This window comes from Perissodus microlepis, chromosome 18 (genome assembly GCF_051167445.1).
Source record: "Perissodus microlepis isolate ML-2025 ecotype Zambia chromosome 18, ASM5116744v1, whole genome shotgun sequence".
In the NCBI taxonomy this organism is placed as follows: Eukaryota; Metazoa; Chordata; class Actinopteri; order Cichliformes; family Cichlidae; genus Perissodus; species Perissodus microlepis.
This window is the reverse complement of record NC_140478.1, coordinates 22,404,114-22,422,260: the sequence shown is the minus strand read 5'-3', so window position 1 is coordinate 22,422,260 and position 18,147 is coordinate 22,404,114. Positions and strand designations below refer to the sequence as shown.

The window sequence follows — 18,147 nt, the reverse complement described above, 5'->3', positions numbered from 1 at the left end:
TGTGAAGGAATGGAGAGACTTTGAATGTAGCCATGGGCAAAATATATAAAACATTGGAAGACTTATCTACTGGAGTCATACAGCTTCTTCAAGATTTTTTATTTTTTTTTTGGCTTCAGGGGCTCCACAAAAAATACCAGATATTACAACAACTTCTATTAGGCAAAACTTTAAGGGGAGAGTAGCCAGTATTTTTTTCTGCCATCCTTAGATAATCATTATAATTAACGCATTGTAATTCTCAGCAAATAAACCGCGCAAAGACGTGAAAGCAGGATTTTTACTTCCCCTTCTGTGCTTTTGCTATTGGAGCTTAGTGGAGCGTTTGCGTCTATGGCTCCCCCTGGAATAGGTGGATTAATGGTACGGTCCGGAGCGGCTCTGCTCAGCTCTGCTCGGAGTCTGGAGCTGGAGGTGCTCCAGTCTGTCTGGTTTTTAGGAGAAAGAGGAAGCAAAGTCGGCTCAGCCACAGCATCACCCGTTTTGTTTCCACGCTCGTCATGACCATGTACAAAGGCAGGCGTCGCAATCAGAGATGTGAGTATGAGGAGGTCATTACTGGCACTTTAAACATCTGGTGCAGAACGTATAGGAAGATGGTGGTTTTTGTTTTAGTCGTGTAAATGATTAAAAAGTTGTTAAACTGGAAGTGATAAACTAAGTAACTGGAAATGTGTTTATTTGAGGCACTTTTCGGATTAAAGTTTGTAACCACTGCTTCTCCATCCTCAGTATTTTAATGAGTGGATGCACCTTTTCGAATAACTCGCTTGATATCACAGCGTGGGCTGTCGCACTGTAACTAAATCGCGCAGGATCAACACCTCGGAGTCATTTAAGTACTTCATACAGCAAAACATCCTCTTCCTATTTCTTTGCTTTTCAGAGGGCTTGGAGATTTCTGAGGATGCGGGATCTGATTTAATTTTACTGTCGCTGGAGACAAATTAAGAGTGCGGTTGTACGAGTAAGACGTCTTCTCTGGAGCTGCTCAGTGGCTCGCAGCTCCAGGTGTGTGCGCACCTGTGCGCGTACGAGGCTGAGTGCTGCGGGTCCATCTTTGCAAATTTGTGGGTGCATGAATAATTTATAACATTAATGAACCTCATGTACCAAGCTCTATATGTACTAACTGATAATCGTCATCCATTATTTATAAAAGGCTGCAGTTTGCGTTTCTAACTCTCCTATTAATATTTTATTGAAATTAATTAAACGTGCCCCGCAACTGAGCGTTATTTTTGTCAGCAGCAGGGCTTTCTCATCAGACATGCTCATTCACACACGCACAGCCCCGAGTTTGTAACGTCACGTAAGGCTCTGGTGCATTCAGGACTCTGAAATTGAAGCAGCTAAATGGCACCGCATCATTAACTTTAGTATTATTATTGTAATATTTCCTATTTTAAAGAAATCTAAGTCACTACTATTACATAAAATCAACCCATGCAGTAAATGTGAATGTGAATTTTTGTATTTCTATTTTGGCTTAAATGTGATTAAGCCAGTGGTTTTCAACCTTTTATTAGCTTGCAAAGGAGGAAAATGTCACAAAAATATTTCTCCTTTCAAATACAAATAACCTCCACACAGCTTGTCTGATTAAACTTTGGCCTTTTATTGGAGGATGAGTACCAACATGTTGGGACCTACTGGTTTGAACAATGAATTATCAAAGTAGCTCATCACAGAGTTGGTGACAATTCATGTTTGCTAAAGATGTCTCACGGGAGGTTTGTATTAGTTTAGGCAGGTGGTTTTGTCTACAGTCCACCTTTGAATGAAGTACACAAGTTTTGGAGCAGATGTTCAAGTAGTTTCAAGCAGGTTGCAGCTGCCGCTTTGTTTTCCAGCTGCTTGCACAGATTAACAAGCGTGTGCTTATGTGGAAGTGATGGACCGGCTCCAGGGGTTAAAGTGTTTCAAAGTGTTGCACTTGAGAGCCACGTAGTTACATCATAGGGAAAAAAAAATGCCAAACTGGAAAAGGAGGAAAGTGCATTAGTGCAGGAGTGCAGCTCAGGAGAGATGAAAGACTCTTAAATTATCTTTACCTCAGGCTACAGCTGTATGCTCATTATGTTTTAATGCAAAAAAATTAACACATACCAATGTTGGGAGGTACAACAGTGGCATCAGAATATTGCCTTTTGTGCTTACGAACATCCGCCTACTAATAGTTATATCGCCAATGTGATATTTAGAGTCCAGTCAACTTGGAAGTTCAGTGGCCTAACATCACATTCTTCTAAATGACTCATAGATCAGCAGGTCAAATAATTTCATTAGATGCTCAGGAGCTTGAAGACAGGCTGCCAAATTTATGCACTGCCAGGAAACCATTTTCCTGAAAAGGGCAAAAGAGTAAAGTACACGGATTTCATTAAGGAAGGACAAGCTGTTGAGCGATTAATCCCCGTATCCCCACAACAAAAACTGTCTAAGCCCCGAGGTCCTCATCCATATTGGAATAACTACATGGTTAGACGGAGCCATGCTGTTCAAAGAGAGCTGACAGATTAATTACAGTACACTTCTTGGGTGGGAGTCCTGCAAGCAGGTTAAGACTAAAGTATTTGATATTGACAGGATGATTCATATATGTCAGTAGCTCATTAAAGCAGTCCAATCTTAAATTCACTCTAACTGCGTTTGACTTCACATTGAAACATATATAACAAGCTATTTCAAATTCCTCTTAGTAAGAATGAGCTAAATCAAAGCGACTTACAGGGAATTTTGAGATAAAAGATATCTTCCAGTAATTACCTGGTCACAGATCTAACAAAAAAGTGGAGTTACAGCTTCATTCATAGTACTGCATTGAATCCCTGTCACAGTGCGTGACGTTGTGAGCTGATCCGTCTGCATTGCTCCGTCCTTACAAGTGAAACTCGGCTGATCGTTTTCAACTCGGAGCTGGTAAATATTGAACAACTGTTACTTTTAATCAAGTGCAGGGAGGAGAGAACACTTTATACATATTTGATTCTATACACATAATGTCACACACAGCTGTGACAACAAGAAAAACAGCCTGTGTCCACACTGGCAGAATACTAGCTGTTGCAGTAGAATAATGGGCGCACTAAATACAATTACAGCCTATTACATTTTGTTTCACAGAGTCACGAGCCTTGTGCTAATCAATGTGTGCATATTACCACCAGTCAGACCTGTCACAGCTGCTGCATCGCTGCGACATGTAGTAACATATTTTGGGGAGGCGCAGGTCAAGCTACAGCATAGGGTGTAGGCCTACGCTGTAGATTGGATGTGGGTACTATAAATCAAGCGTAACTATGTTAGTTAAGCTGCTATGGAGCTTGGAGTGAGGGGGGAGCTATTTTGGGCACTGCTGGTCCAGGAAGGATAATTTATGGATGTTTTTCTCATAGAATATAGAATAAGGACTCAGTGCTACACCTGGGCGGCATGAATTTTTCAATAAAAAGTACAAGTAAACTCTGGGACATTTAAAACACAATCTATAACGAGATGTCACCCTATTATTTCTCTTTTAGGCCCTGTGCTAATATAAGCAGCATTTTAGGGAAAATACTTTTTTTTTTCTTTCAAAAGCATGTGCCTTTATGTATTTTTTTTCTGAGGTCAGACTGTGTGCACTATTAATGTTTGCAAGTTTCTGATTGGCCTACGTTTCGGTTTTATCATCACCTGATGCTTTGGCAATGCTATTGAGAGTGCATGGCATTGGTTTTTTTTGTGTGTGTTTATAGGAATGGCGATATTTTTCAGAACAAAAGTAGAAAGGTATACATGTCATCATCATCAACAACTTGTACCTCAAGATATTAACCGAGACTTCCTAGGTGTGTTGAGGAAAGGATTCACTGCTTTAGTGTTATGTCTGCATACATACTAAGAATATGTTAATGCAGTAGATAATTCAGTTTATATCTCTGATCAGTTTACCTTCAGATTCTTTGCCGGCTTTGATGGTTTTATCAACGCTGCTGGACTTTTACATATAAATGAACATCAGTCACACCTGAGCCCTTCAAAAATTAGTTCACACAGCACCGATTTCTGTGTTTTGCAGTACACACGTTTTCAGTATCTTGCCTGTCACAACAAATCCACGCTGTCAAATCATGGAGATGTGCCTTTTTTTAAACTAGCGCTGATTGAATTGCCAGAACTCAGGAAATGGTAGACACAAAAGGCGAATACTCCTGAATCCTGGTGTTCAGGTAAAAGTTTACAGGCTGAAACAAAGTATTAACAACAGGGCAAACATTTGGGTGTCATAAATATACAAAAGATAGGATGTAGCCTCCTGGTCTTAAAAGAGAGGCCAGTATTGACCAGCAGGGGGCGACTTCTGTGGTTGCAAAAAAGAGTCCAACTGTACAAAAGAAAGTTCCTACTTCTTGTTTGTGGGTGATTTCTCGTTACACACTGCCTGATGAGATTAGGCTTTCCAGGCAAAAGTTTAAGGTCATCTACTGTAATTTTTGGTGTGGTAAATAAATGATAAAGCAGGGTACACTTTAAAGTATTGATACTTTGTTATTGACAAGTCACCACTGTAATATATGAGTGTGCAGGATTGTTGGTATCTTAGTATAATCCATGGGAGAACGCATGTGATGCCTGGGTAGAGTTTGTCTTTAAATGGCACTCTCACCACATCCATTTATTCTTTTTATCTCCAACTTTTCAAACTTAGCATCGTTAGTCCACCAAACAGAGATTCAGACAAACACACTCGCAGTCCTTGGACTGTCGGAGAAAAACAGAGTGGGAGGGGAATCACACAGACACAGTGAGAGGACAGCATCCGAAATCCACCCGGAAAGACCAGGTTGATATCCTTAACATGGCTGACCATTCAGCAGAAGCTTTGAGCCTTTCCAAATTAAAATGCCGCAACTTATTAAGTCTGCTTCGCTTCATACGGCTTAACATCATGAAATTTTTCTCGGTTAAAACACTCAAGAAGTTCCCACCACAGATGATTCATTTATGAACATGACTATCCCTGTGATCCACAACTCAGTTCAGAGACTTTTCTTGTGAAATCAGCTCTAAATTGAATAAATGTGTGTTAAATCGGGAGAAGAAATAGTGTTTTATTGCATCGTGTAATGTAGTCTACAATATATGTAGCCTAACATGAAAATAGATGGTTTGTAATAACATTCAGTTCAGATCTAATCCCATTGTCATCCCTTGCGACTGTAAATCACGCTCCATTTTCATTGTGAGCAGTAGCAGTCTCGTTCTATTACAGTAATCAGGTCATCAACTTCCAGACTGAATATCCTTAAGAATTAATAGGTCTTTGTTTTTATATTAATATTATTGGATAACTGGCTTAAAACGGTCTGAAAATTACATTAACATCATTTCTTGGTATTATTTCTAGGACAATATATAATCCACTAAATATAATTATGTGAACCAGAGATGATGATGTCCGCATGTGTGAGCAGTCAAACGCCCAGCGGCACATTCGCCGTGTCTCCTCTTTCAACCTTTCAGTTACCCTGCTCCATTTGAGAAAATGCACTTTCAGGTGTCGCAAAAAAAAAAAAATGAGCTGCCTGTGCCGATGAGCTGCGATCGGAGATTATTCAAGTCTGCTCTGTCAGATTTACAGGGCGCGAGAACACAGCCTAGATTGAATCTGCGGCCGCTGTCTTGCAGGATGTCTCTTAGTGGTACATTTGTATTCATGCAGGTGCCTGGATGATCTCTTAATCAAATATCGCTCACCTGCTCTCAGGATGCGTGTAGACTCCGCAGAGATGGGAGTTTGTTCTGTGCCAGAATTGATCCTTTGCTTGCCAAAAGATTATGTTTTGGCATTAGCTGAGGAAGGAAATGTTTTCTCCCATTTATTTTCTCAGGTGATATTGTATTACTACAGCACTCACCTCCTCTGTCATAATTGTTTTGTTTTTGCAGCGAGAACACTGAAGGACAGCAGTGTTAAATGTTCAGTTGCTTTGTAAAGTCTCTTCAAATGTATTATCACATATCAAAGTAACCTCACTCAAGAGGAAAATTGCAAGTGCTCTGTGATTCAGCTTACGCTTGGCTAAATAGAGGCAGCGGAGGGGTTATGCATCCATTTCCTTTTTTTTTTTTTTTTTTTTTCTTTTTACTTTTAAAAGCAGGCTCGTCTGATTCAGATTTAGCCTGTGCTATGACTCCCTTTGTCTGTGCCCAGTCCAGTTATCATGTCTCCGGAGGGGAAAGTTACGAAGGACACGGTGAGCTGAGGGATCAGTATCTAACTAAAACAGACACGCATGCAAGCAGTAACACGGCGAAGCACTCATAGGTAATTCAGCACAGCCTCATTAATATGAATAAATCCAAAGTGAGTCAGAGGGCCCCTGAGGTGCAGATGATTGTATTCTTGAAGGAGCCACTGTGGATAGATAGAACTGTTACTGAGCTCAGTCGCAGCTTTTCTGTAGGAGACGCTGAGCTGAAATGAGGTCTTGTAAAGTCGGCTATTGGCCCTTTCATCTTCTACACAGACGAGGAAGAGGAAGACAGTGTGAAAACACCACTTCAGCTTTTGAGACTGTGACTTACAAACTGACTGTGTGAGACAGAAAAACATGGCTGGAATATTTCACATTGTACAGTAAATAATAGGACGTACCATTGTAGGTAGAAATGTTAATATGGAGTTGTAGAAGAGGGAGGTTAGTTGAGAAGTTTATGAGAGAAAATGCACCAAATTACACAAAAAAAGTAAATATGTTAGTACTGAAATTCCCAGATTTTTAAAGTCTTAAAAAGTGTAAACAGGGAATATCAGTTACACATTAGTGAGAAGCTGCTGTTGTGCAGTGCTCAGGTTTAGGAAATACTTGTGTAGCATCCACAGAGGTAGTTTTATTTGTAGTCGTATTACTTCCTGAAAGGATGCAGATGCTTTGTGGAGGTAATGCTTTCAGTACCATTTGACTATCTGTTTGTGTATTTTAGCAGAATCGCACAAAGACTATAAAGATGATATTTTGTGAGACTTGTTGTACAGGCAGTGGAAAGGAAGAGGAAGAAGTCTGATGAATTTTTTGTGTGGATCTGAATGACTTTTTAACACATAGTGAGATAGTGTCATCGGCCCTGGCAGATGTCCTTGTCCTTCTGTTATTAACACTTGAACCAGTGTCTAAATGTGAAGTGAACATAAGAATTATCAGCCTGCCGATAATTATCACCCTCCCTATGAAGTGTATAAAAGTCTTTGGTTGTTTCAGCAGACAGCTGAAGTTAGTAACTAGCTGGTGAGCATACTGGAGCACTTAACGACAAAATGTCTGTTGAGTGCTTTAGTTAGCTAAAAACAGCCAATGAAAACATTTACTTAACCAGATTAAAATTTAAAAAAACACACTGTAACCAAACAAAATGTAACTAAACTAGCTAACATAAAGAAAAGCTATAAAAAATGTTATTTAATAAATATAAAATAAAATAAATATAGAATTTTATAAATTTGTGTCTGTGTGACTGTTTCAAGTGTTTGTAAATGTGACTTTGTTATTTCCTGGTTCTTGTTTTATTACATTAGTTCCTTTTGTGTATCTCCTGCTGTCTATATATTGTATGCATCTCCTCCTGTTCTTTGTTGCGTTCTACCCTCTAGCTGTGTTTGCAGATTGTTCCAAGTCTCTTCCCAAGTGCCTAGTTATTTCCTAGTTTCTGCCTGATTTGAGATTTTTTGTTTGTTTTTTGTTTGTTTGTTTGTTTGTTTCTGCTGAAGTAGAGCAATAAAGCTGCAAGTTTAAGTCAGTCTCGTCTCCTGCACTGAGGTCCTTTTCCTGTCTGCCACACAGTGAACCATGACATGAACACTGAAACTAAATATTTCTGAACAATAAAACTGTAACATTTTGCCTTCAAAGCTTTAATTCTTCATGACATAGATGCAACAGGGTGCTGGAAACATTCCTCGGAAATTCAAAGGTGCTCTATTGGATTGAGATGTTGTGACTATAGCAGCCATTTGAGTACAATGGACGCATTGTTATGTTCAAGAAACCAGCTTGAGATGATCTGAGCTTTGTGAAAAGGCACATTGTCCTGTTTGAAGCAGCCGTCAGAAGACTGGTACACTCTTCATAAAGAAATAAGCATGGTTAGCAACAATGTTTAGGCCAGTTGTGGTTTTAAAACAATACTCAACTGATACTGAGAGGCCCAAAGTGTGCCAACAAAATATCCCTAACACCATTACTGGACTGTTGATACAAGGCAGCATGGATCAATGCTTTCAAGTTGTTTACACCCAATTTTGAGCCTTTGTGAATTGTTGACACTGATGGCACTGTGTGGTCTTCTGCTGCTGTAGACCATCTGTTTGAAGGTTTTCTGGATACCTTTGGTATTTTAGTTATTGTCGCCTTCCTGTGAGCTCAAAGCAGTTCTCTGGCATCAACCATTTCAGTTATGACACTTACCAACTTACTTAAATCACTGTCCATACTCATTCTAATGCTCGTGTTGGGCTTCAGTATGTTGTTTTGACCATGTCTGCATGCCTGAATGCCTTAAGTTTTTGCTACGTGACTAGCTGATTAGATATTTGCTTTAAAAAGCATTTGAACAGGCATACTTGATAAAGTGAGTAGATGTGCGTTGTTCATCATATTCTGACAGCAGTGCATTCTGCATTGTAGCAGCGCCAATAGGAGTATGCTCTCAGGAGTTAAGAGGGCGGCCAGTGTTTTTACAGTGTCTGAGACAGACTTTCTTCTACTTTGAGTTCACCTCTGTGATAGGTTTTTGTGGCCAACCTGGACATAATGGCTTCAGCAAAGTACATTTTTATATTCCCCTTCAATGCGATGCCGCATGCAGTTTATAGTATCAATCAAGTCCTAAGTGGCTATTGCTTAGCAACACAGGCTCTATCTCCTCTATCTCCCGCTTCAACTTTTTATGAATACACGCACAAACAAGTCAGGCTGCAAGCACACATATACTTATTCATGCGACTTTTGTATATGATTAGTATAATGACTGTAATTAATCAGAGACTCTATGTGTGTCTGTTGCGATGTGGAGGGAAGGGGTGTTGTGAGGTGACAGTGTTCATTTTAGAGTGCTTTTTAGTGCTCCACTCTCTCTTTAATGACCCTAGCAGGGGCCCAAAGAAGAGCAGGCTTTACAGTGCGAACCATTCCTCACGTCTTCCTGTGTCCTAATGATAATGATACAGCTGTCCCTGTGCACCTGAGAGCTAGCGATACATCCCCCCCACTCCATTAGTCCATTAGGGAGAGCAAGGAAGGAAAGGAGGAAATCAAGAGAATGAGAAAGAGCGAGACAGTCTGGGCTCCAACCATTGCACCCATGGTGATTCTGCAGACAATGTGATGGAAGATCCAGACACATCTGCAGCTGCAGGACTCTGTGTGAAAATGTGAATCCTTGGATTTATCTGAGATATTTTCTATTCTTTAATTCATAAGCTTGGTGCATTAATATTGCAGCAGGGAGTTCATGCTTACCCCACCCCTGGAAGAAAAAGCCCAAAAAACTGCGACTGCAACCCTTTAGGCACAACAACTTGACTCCAGCTCCAGTCATGACACTTGCTGCTGCATGATCCCCAAAGCTGATGTTTTATCTCTGCAACTCAAGGGTGACTCATCCATCAGAAAGGGATCTCTGTTGCTGCTTTGTCGGTTCACCCCTGTGTTTGTTTGTGTGTATGCGTGGGAAGGTGGCGTTTTGATTTTTGTTAGTGTTTTTTGTGTATGACCTTGAGCAGCACTCGAGGCTGATTGAGCAGAATCTGAGCAGAAGCAACGTCGGAAAGCCGACAGACTAAACGCGGTGTGATACCAGCCGGGTTTAATGCGCCGGCGTTCTTGGCAGGTAGAAGGGGCTGTCAATCATGGCAGTAGTCATGAGGTGTGTGCAGATGAGTCACAGCTGTCTGCTAATGCATTTGAAGGGGATTTCTTTGTTGATTTGTTTAGCTGAGTGTCCTAATATTTCTTTGAATTCCCTTTTTTGCACAGTCAGAGTCTCAGTTGTTTCGAGGCTCTTACAAAATCTTGCAAACTATGCACCGTCTGTTTGAGCGTTACAATGAAGTGAAGTGAAATCATTAAATGAATCAATGTTTTGTACCCCAGTTCACCTGGTTAGTTTCATCACACAGAGCCCTATAGGCACTCAGACAGCTCAAACTAAGAAAAACTCTCAGTACTTCCTCATCTCTGATGAGATTGCTGCTATTTCACACCTTTTAAAACAGAAAATAGAGGAAGGCTTTTTCAAATGGGTTTTTACATGTTATACACTAGACAATCTATAGATAAGTCTTAAAAGATGAATTTTCATTGATCGACTATTAACTAATTAAACTATAAGAACATTTGGGATAAGATTTGTGGCTCTTTTCCAAATATAGACTGTATATAAAGGGTGGACGTAGCTATTATGACATCATCAGCTGTTTTTGGAAAGCTTAAATTGAGGAATTTGAATCTGACCTACAAATTAAGAATGCCAAATGCTCATATGGCAGCAGCTCTCTAGTTATAATGCAGGCCTGCCCCAAAGCATGGCATTGTTTATCATCTATTTTACTTAAATGGGGCCATAATTTACATAATTTACAAAAATATACGTTCTGCTTTATTACAGAAGTCTTAAAGTTAAAGGTAGACACTAAACATTAATCAGGAAAACATTTAAGGAGATCATAAATAACATGACTTAGATGGTTGTTTTCTGATAGACTTCTACACAACTGGATTTGTTTTTCATTTCCCCAGGATCGCCACCTCCTGGCCACTAGAAAGAATGCAGGTTTACACTTTTATATCCTTGTTCTTCATATAAAATCGAATAACTGCGTTAATAAGGAAACGGGAACAGTAAAATAGCAATGAATACTCCATAACATCCTGACTGTTAGAAATGTTTTTAATGACAAACACAAACTGACCTTCGCTCGCTCTCTCTCTCGCTCACTTGCTCTCTCTCTCGCTCTCTCTCTTCTTTATTCGATCCCATTGATATGGTCATGCACTCAGAAATGCTACGAGACGTAATTAGCTTTAGCTAGCAACCACCCTCTTACTTTTACTGCTGCTCTTTAATTTAAAACGATGTTGGCCCACTTTTCACAGAATCTTTCATCTTCAAAACCCACTTTGACCATTCAGCTAAGAAATTTTAAATAAACTTCCTTTTAATGCATGAGATCTGAGGGTGAGGATCATACAATTTAAAAATTCACAGTTTCTGCTGAATGTCTAGTTCAGTGAGGATGAATGTACACTGCTACAGTACATGAGTCCTGGCCCATAATATGGCAATTCTGAATGAAAACACTGTCACACTGATAATCTCATAAAAATGCAGTTTGTAATTTGTTCAAACCTTTAAACAAAAATTCTTAGGAGCTTGAAAATGCCCAGAGAGCCTCTTTATAAAGACTGTGCTACATCGTATGATGTGGTATTCTGCAGGACAGGCTAAAAAATAGCTCCTGGAGTCAGGCAGGTATAGTGCTTTTATAAGAATATAACTGTAAAAATGATTACAGTGTACATATGAAGATATGTTTACCCTTTATTTGCCATTATCCTATTGTCTCCTTGGCAACATAATTTTATTTTTGCCACTCTTTAAAAAGCTTTGGGTGTGAGTTGCTTTGAAGTCTTTTGGTTTCATAAAAATAAAAGTTTATGGTCATCCAGGGGGAAAAAAGCAAGACTCATGAATGACCATCATAAATAAGCACTTAAAACATTGAAGATTTACTTCCATCTGTCATAACATGTATATGAATATAGAGGATTAAAATGTGTTTATGCAAATATTCAAATAAAAAATAATATTGTGATCTAAGCATCTGTGTGCTTCATTACAATATAAATATTTATTTTTTTCACACATGTACAATATTTCCAGTCTAAGCAGAAAACTAATTTTTGTGTAACATTTAGGTAAAATTACAGTGCTTGGAAAATCAAGTTATGTTTTATCAGAGAAAATATCTACAATATTTGCATTGATATTAAAAAAAAATCAGAAAAAAATCATGTTGGTTGTTTTTAATTAAAACCCACTTGAACATTTTTTAAATTGCAGCTGTCTTTATATAGTCTCTCACTTCAGAGGCTTAAACTGTTGGACAAGATAAAATAATTTTAGATATAAGTATTATTTTTTTATACTTGCATAAAAAACACCAGCTGCTGTGTTTTCTACCTTCAGATGCTCTGTTTGGCTTTTACTGCAGCCACCTTCAGTAGCTGCTTGTTTGTGGGTCTCTGCCTTCAGTTTTGTCTTCAGTAGCTGAAAAGCATGCTCTGTTAGACTGGGATCAGCTGACTGACTTGGTCATTGAAGAATATCCAATTTCTGTCTCTTGAGAAACTCTTGGGTTTCTTGGGTGCAGCTTGCTTTGGGTCATTATCCAGTTGCACTATGAAGCACTGTCTGAGCAGTTTGGCTGCATTTGGCTGAATGTGAGCAGAGAGTACAGCCCCGTGCACATTTTGCTTCTTCTACCAGCAGTCACATCAACCAGCGCTTTGGCTCGGTTTCCCTGGCAGCCATACATGTCCACACCGTAACATTGCCTCCATGTCTGACAGATAATATGCTTCTGATCATGAGCTGCTTCTCTCTGTCATACTTGTGTCGCCCCATCACTCAAGTTTATCTTGCCTTCATTTGTAGAAATTATATTTTTCCAGAACTAAAGGCTTTTTCAGATGATTTCTGGCAAATTCTAATCTGGCCTTCTTGTTGAGTTTAACCAGTAGTCTGCACCTTGTTCTGCATTCATCTCCTATTCATGAAGGCTTCTATTGATTGTAGACCTTGACAGTGATACTCCTACCTCCTCGGGAGTGTTCTTGATTTAAGTGTTCACCTGGACATAAAACTCTTTAACAATTTTCCAGTTACCTTTGAGCCTTTGAACATTTGTCCCCTGAACTATTAATGCAGTTCTTTTGTTAAAGCCCTTGAACTGAAGTTGAAAATTTATTGTCTGTGATGGTGTACAAAGGCAAAATGACACAAATTGGTGCAATTGTCCAAATATATGTGGATCCAACTGTATGTTGTGGATGATCTTTATATTATAAACTGCTTCTCTATCACACCATGACTTCAACTCTCATTTTCCCCCCCAGATATCAACATGGCTGGAGAGCCCAAACCGTACAGGCCTAAGATGGGCTCCAAGAGGCCTCTCTCATCCCTCTACAGGTGAAACATGTTTTTCTTATTTTAGAGTGTCAGGTGGATGTTCCTTTCCTGACCTACTTTTTCTGTTGTACCCTCTGCCTCTGCTGTCTGTAAAATATGTGTTTATGATCCTCTCTGGCAGGCTGTGCTCTTAAGGAGAAACAGCCAATTCCCTACTTGTGCTATTAGTGCCATTTTTTTTGTCTGTTGCTGTTACACACTTTGCTCTTTTGTCATCTCGTTGAAAGAAACAACAACAAAACAAACCAAAAAAAGTCCACACAAAGTTGCTTGGCAGTATAATAAAAATACAAAATAACACCTTATTCAGGCTTTTAAAGGAAGAGTTTTGGGAAATGTCTCTTCGTGCGGGGGCTTTGAATATGATTTACATAGTTTAAGACACAGACTGGAAACATGACCAAATTCTGTCCCAAAGTAACAGGATCAACCCAGCAGACCCTCTGTTAAAAGCTTACAAAGTCGTGTGAAACAGACAGGTTTGGCAGGACTCTTTGAAAAATGTAGTGCACACTTACTGCTTCAATCAGAATTAAAAGGGTAAGTAGCAGCCAGGTGCTGTTAATCAAACGCACTTGATTAACTGATAATCAGCAAGTGTGAGCGCCCCCATAAGAGCAGAGGTTTTGACAGTTTGCTGGTCTGGAGCATTCAAGATTATCAAAAAAATCCACAAGATACATCTCCGACTCAGTTAGCTTATTAAAATGTTAAAGTTCACCAGAATACAAAATGGAACAAGTATGGTTTGTTTGGGAGGTTTGCACAACAAAGTGTCTTCTCTCTAAAAAGAAAACAGCAGCACAGCTTTGGTTTGCATTGTTCTGGAAATCTTGTGAACAAACCATTTCTAGGACAATGTCATTTAGACAGATGACACCAAACTGACAATGTTTGACTATAATGCAGTGTCATGTTTGGTAAAAACCAAACGCATCAGCACAAACACCTCATACCAACTGTCAAGCACCGTAGTGAAGGGGTGGTTAATTGGACTTGGTTTGAAAATGCAGTCCCTGAGTTTACCATAAACTCCTCTGTATACCAACGTGTTTTAGTCAAATGTAAGGCCATCTGTCCTACGGCTAAAGCTTGGTTGAATCTGGGTAATGCACATATCAAGCCTAGCAGCAAATCTACAACAGTCTCTTATTATACAAGCTATAATAACTTGAAGCTAATGAATCATTGGGTGTTCCTTGGTTTTCTCACACTGCTTCAACATGTCTGCTTATTTGTTGTTAAATAAGTGAGATGGTGTGTTTAAATAATTTTAGAACCTGGTATTGAGTCATGAGGCTATGAAAGGTTTATTAGTATTATTTTTTTGCATGATTATGTGTTATTTAAAAGATAATAAGATAAGAACAAGAGTTTGGGAACTCCTTTACTAGAGGATTTGAAAATGAGAAGGAACACAACATACACATAACAAATTCTACCTATTTAAACTATCTCACTAAAATTTAATAAAATCTGACAAAACACATGTTTTATGTTTGTATGTTAAGTAAAACGGTCATGTTGTGGTTTTGTAGCAGTTTTATGTGCCAGGCTGATTTTGAAGAGATTACATCAAACATGTTGCCTGTGTAAAACGTGCTGAAATGTGTCAAAGATCCAATCTTCATAGTAGATCGTATCTGTAAAGGGAGCTACTTATTCATCATAGTTGACGATTCTAGTGCGCTGTCTTGCTTTTACTGCTAATTGGTTGCTAGGCCAATAGCTGTAAAAGTGTACTTCAAGCTTAACAACTATCCAGCAACACAAATCTGTTACATTAGGAAGGAAGCTGTCATGAACCACAGTGTTTTCATCTGTATTCTTGCCGTTGGCCAGTGGGGATGCTTATTAAAAGGCAGGAGGGGAGGTTTGGGAAGACGACAGCTAGCAGCTGGACAAATTTCCTTTGTTTCAGCCTTTTGTGAATTGATTAGAACCGTGCGCCTTTTGGTAGTCAGGCGCTCTAATCACACAACTTTAATGTGAAGGCTGTACCGAGGTGCTGGGGTAACAATAGATGAAATACTCTTCACATCACAGTGAGCAATGCAACGGGAACAGAGTGGCCTGCATCATTATAGAGCTCAGATTTTCTTCTTCTTTTTAAATTTGCAAAAGAATTCAAACATTTGTGCCTGATGTTTGCCTCCAAATCCAGAAAAGAGATCGCTCTCTCGGACCTGTGTGTCAGGGGCGGGAAGATGGCAGCACTATGCAACACACACGCACGCACGCACGCGCGCACGCACGCGCGCACGCACGCACACACACACACACACACTGTGTGTATTTATATCCTTGTGGGGACATCTCATTGACATAATGCTTTCCCTAGCCGCTTACCCTAACCATCAAAAATGAATGCCTAACCCTGAATCTTACCCTAAAACTAATCAGAACCTAATTGTAACCCTGACACAAAAACCACATTTTGAGTCTCAAAAATGCCTACGAGGGCTGTTTGTCCCCACAAGTATAGTAAACTACCAATTTTTGGTCCACATGAAGATGTTAATACACACACACACACACACACACACACACACACACACACACACAGTTATTGAAAATACTCATGAAAATGAATTCGTTAGGCACAATATTGTAAATGACAGTGCTTTAATTTCTCTACATTTATCAAGTTTGTTCGAGTTTTACCGTCGCTGCTTCCTTTCTTTTTCCAGAATGGAAGAGTAAGCTCTGTAGCTGTGAGCAGTGTTGAGCTACCCACAGTCTCTCAAGCTCTTTTGATTCCTGCTTTCTTTTATCCTGAATTTTTGAAAAGTAATCAAAATATAACCATCAGGAACTCGTGCATATCGTGGCAGAAGTCTTAAGGCCACTCCTGTTGTGTCAGATTTATCACAGTGTAATTTGTAGCCGGGAACGGAAGCTTCCTGTTGTCAGCAGTTGTTTGTAGAAATAGCCTGCATTACCTCGCTTTCTAGTTTGATGAGAATGTGGTAAGTTTACCGCTATGGCCAACCAAGAAAGAAATGCAACATAATGAGGCAAACTTGTTGTTGTTGCATTTCATTTTTTAAATGGATTAAAGGAAATTTGATTCCAGTGCTCAGCTCGGTTAAGAAACCACACATCAAATCTTAACAAGAAGGAATTTTCCAGTAATAGTCTTTTAGGACAGCACTGAATAAAGAATTCATTCTAAATGTATTTGCACTGTCATTTTCTTCCTTTATTGTTTTATGTTTTTGTGCACAAAAAAATCAAAGAAAAATAGAAATGTTCTCTTTTATTTCCACAGTGGCTATGAATTTGACTACGACTACTACAGAGATGACTTCTACAGTAGGTATGTTTAAAAAAAAAATGTTGGCTCAATGGTAAATAACACATGTCTTTGTCATTTGCAACTTTTCTTTTTTCAACCAGTCCCTTTCCTCCCGATATTTTGCCCTTAGTATACACATCCTTTCTCCCCATTTCCCATCTTGAATAAAGATGATTTTTGAGCAGAATGGCCCCATTTCCTTCTGAGGCAAAGTAACTACATTATCACAGGCATAATGAATGTCATATTGAGGAGGTTTTTATTCCTCTCCGTTGGGCTTACTAATGATGCTTTTATCCGTATAGCCGGGTACTGAATGTCAGATAGTCCCCCGGCTGGTCATTTGCGCTGGCAAGGCACAGAATGTATCTTCATTCTGACATTTTCATTGGTTTGTTTACTTCCTCTTCTTTGCAATATCCCCAAGAGCAGAATCCTTCAGCTTTGAGTCATTATTGCTATTTTGGCAATTTGATATGTCAAAGGCAACTGGGAACAGGCTTTGATTGAATTGCTGTGGCATTGTTCAATGTGTACCTCTATCATTCAGACATCTTTTGCAGCATGTCTATTAGGTGCTTTGTAAGTGTTCCTTGCTGCTTGAATAAAAACATCTGACCAAAAACAAGGGAACAAAAACTCCACTTGCTGTTCAGGTCCCATAGTGATTACAGATTTATATCCCCACTTTTTTTGTTTTGTTATTTCTCTGCATTGTAATACTCTTGGAATATTTCTGTTGCTACAACTTTATTCTTCATGTGTCTTCAGACTGTTTGAGTACCACGGCCGTGTTGTGCCTCCGACCCGAGCTGTGATCCCCATCAAACGCTCACGGCTAGTTGTCCCAACCACACGCAGAGCCAAATCCTCTTTTCCAGTCAGGGCTTGCTCTTCCTCTTCCTCCTCCTCCTCTTCCTCCTCCCGAGCACTCAATGTCGGCTCTTCCATCACTGGCCCTAAACGTATGTTTGGTGGTTTTTCTTTGTCCCTTTTTGTTCCTATAGTATCCTGCCATCTCTAAAGGATGTTGTGATTGCCAAATGATGTTTTCTAAATGTGATTTTTATGTGATTGTTTGTTTTGAACTTACCTCCATGTCCATTTTTGGGGTTTGAGTCAAGTTAATGGCAAAGAAAATAAATTCAGCCGCTACAAAGAACATTTCCTATTATCATAACTTTGAACACATGTTAGCGGGTATCATTTCTGCCCATTATGATGGAAATGTACTCAGCAAGTGTAAATGCTAAGCTCTGGAAACAAAAAAAAAAAGGTTAATAATCGAAAAAGGTCAGGCCTGCAATTCCTGATTATTTTCATTAGTAGTCTTGATTGTCCCTCTTGAACTGATTAGAGTATACGCTCACTGGACACTTCATTAGGTACACCCGTTCAACTGCTCTTTAACTCAAATATTTAGCCAGCCAATCACATGGCAGCGACTCAAAGATTTTAGACATGACATGGTCAAAATAAATCTGTTATATTAGGAACATATGCACTGTATTAGATGTAATTACAAGCAAATTCACAAATTGGTTTTGAACTTCACTAAACCAAATTTAAGAATAGGGAAGAAATCTGATTTCAGTGACTTTGAACATGGCATC

At 39.3% G+C, this 18,147-nt stretch overlaps 1 protein-coding gene across 2 annotated transcripts in view; it reads left to right on the top strand.

The window, feature by feature from the left end:
- LOC146367865 (RNA-binding Raly-like protein) overlaps nucleotides 1–18,147 on the top strand; it is a 61,820-nt gene that overhangs the window by 34,635 nt on the left and 9,038 nt on the right. For both annotated transcript variants that reach the window (XM_084912104.1, XM_084912105.1), the window contains exons 3-5: nucleotides 13,161–13,236; nucleotides 16,508–16,555; nucleotides 17,306–17,499. In XM_084912104.1, the coding sequence (XP_084768230.1) occupies nucleotides 13,161–13,236; nucleotides 16,508–16,555; nucleotides 17,306–17,499 (318 nt within the window). The remainder of the gene's footprint in view (nucleotides 1–13,160; nucleotides 13,237–16,507; nucleotides 16,556–17,305; nucleotides 17,500–18,147) is intronic.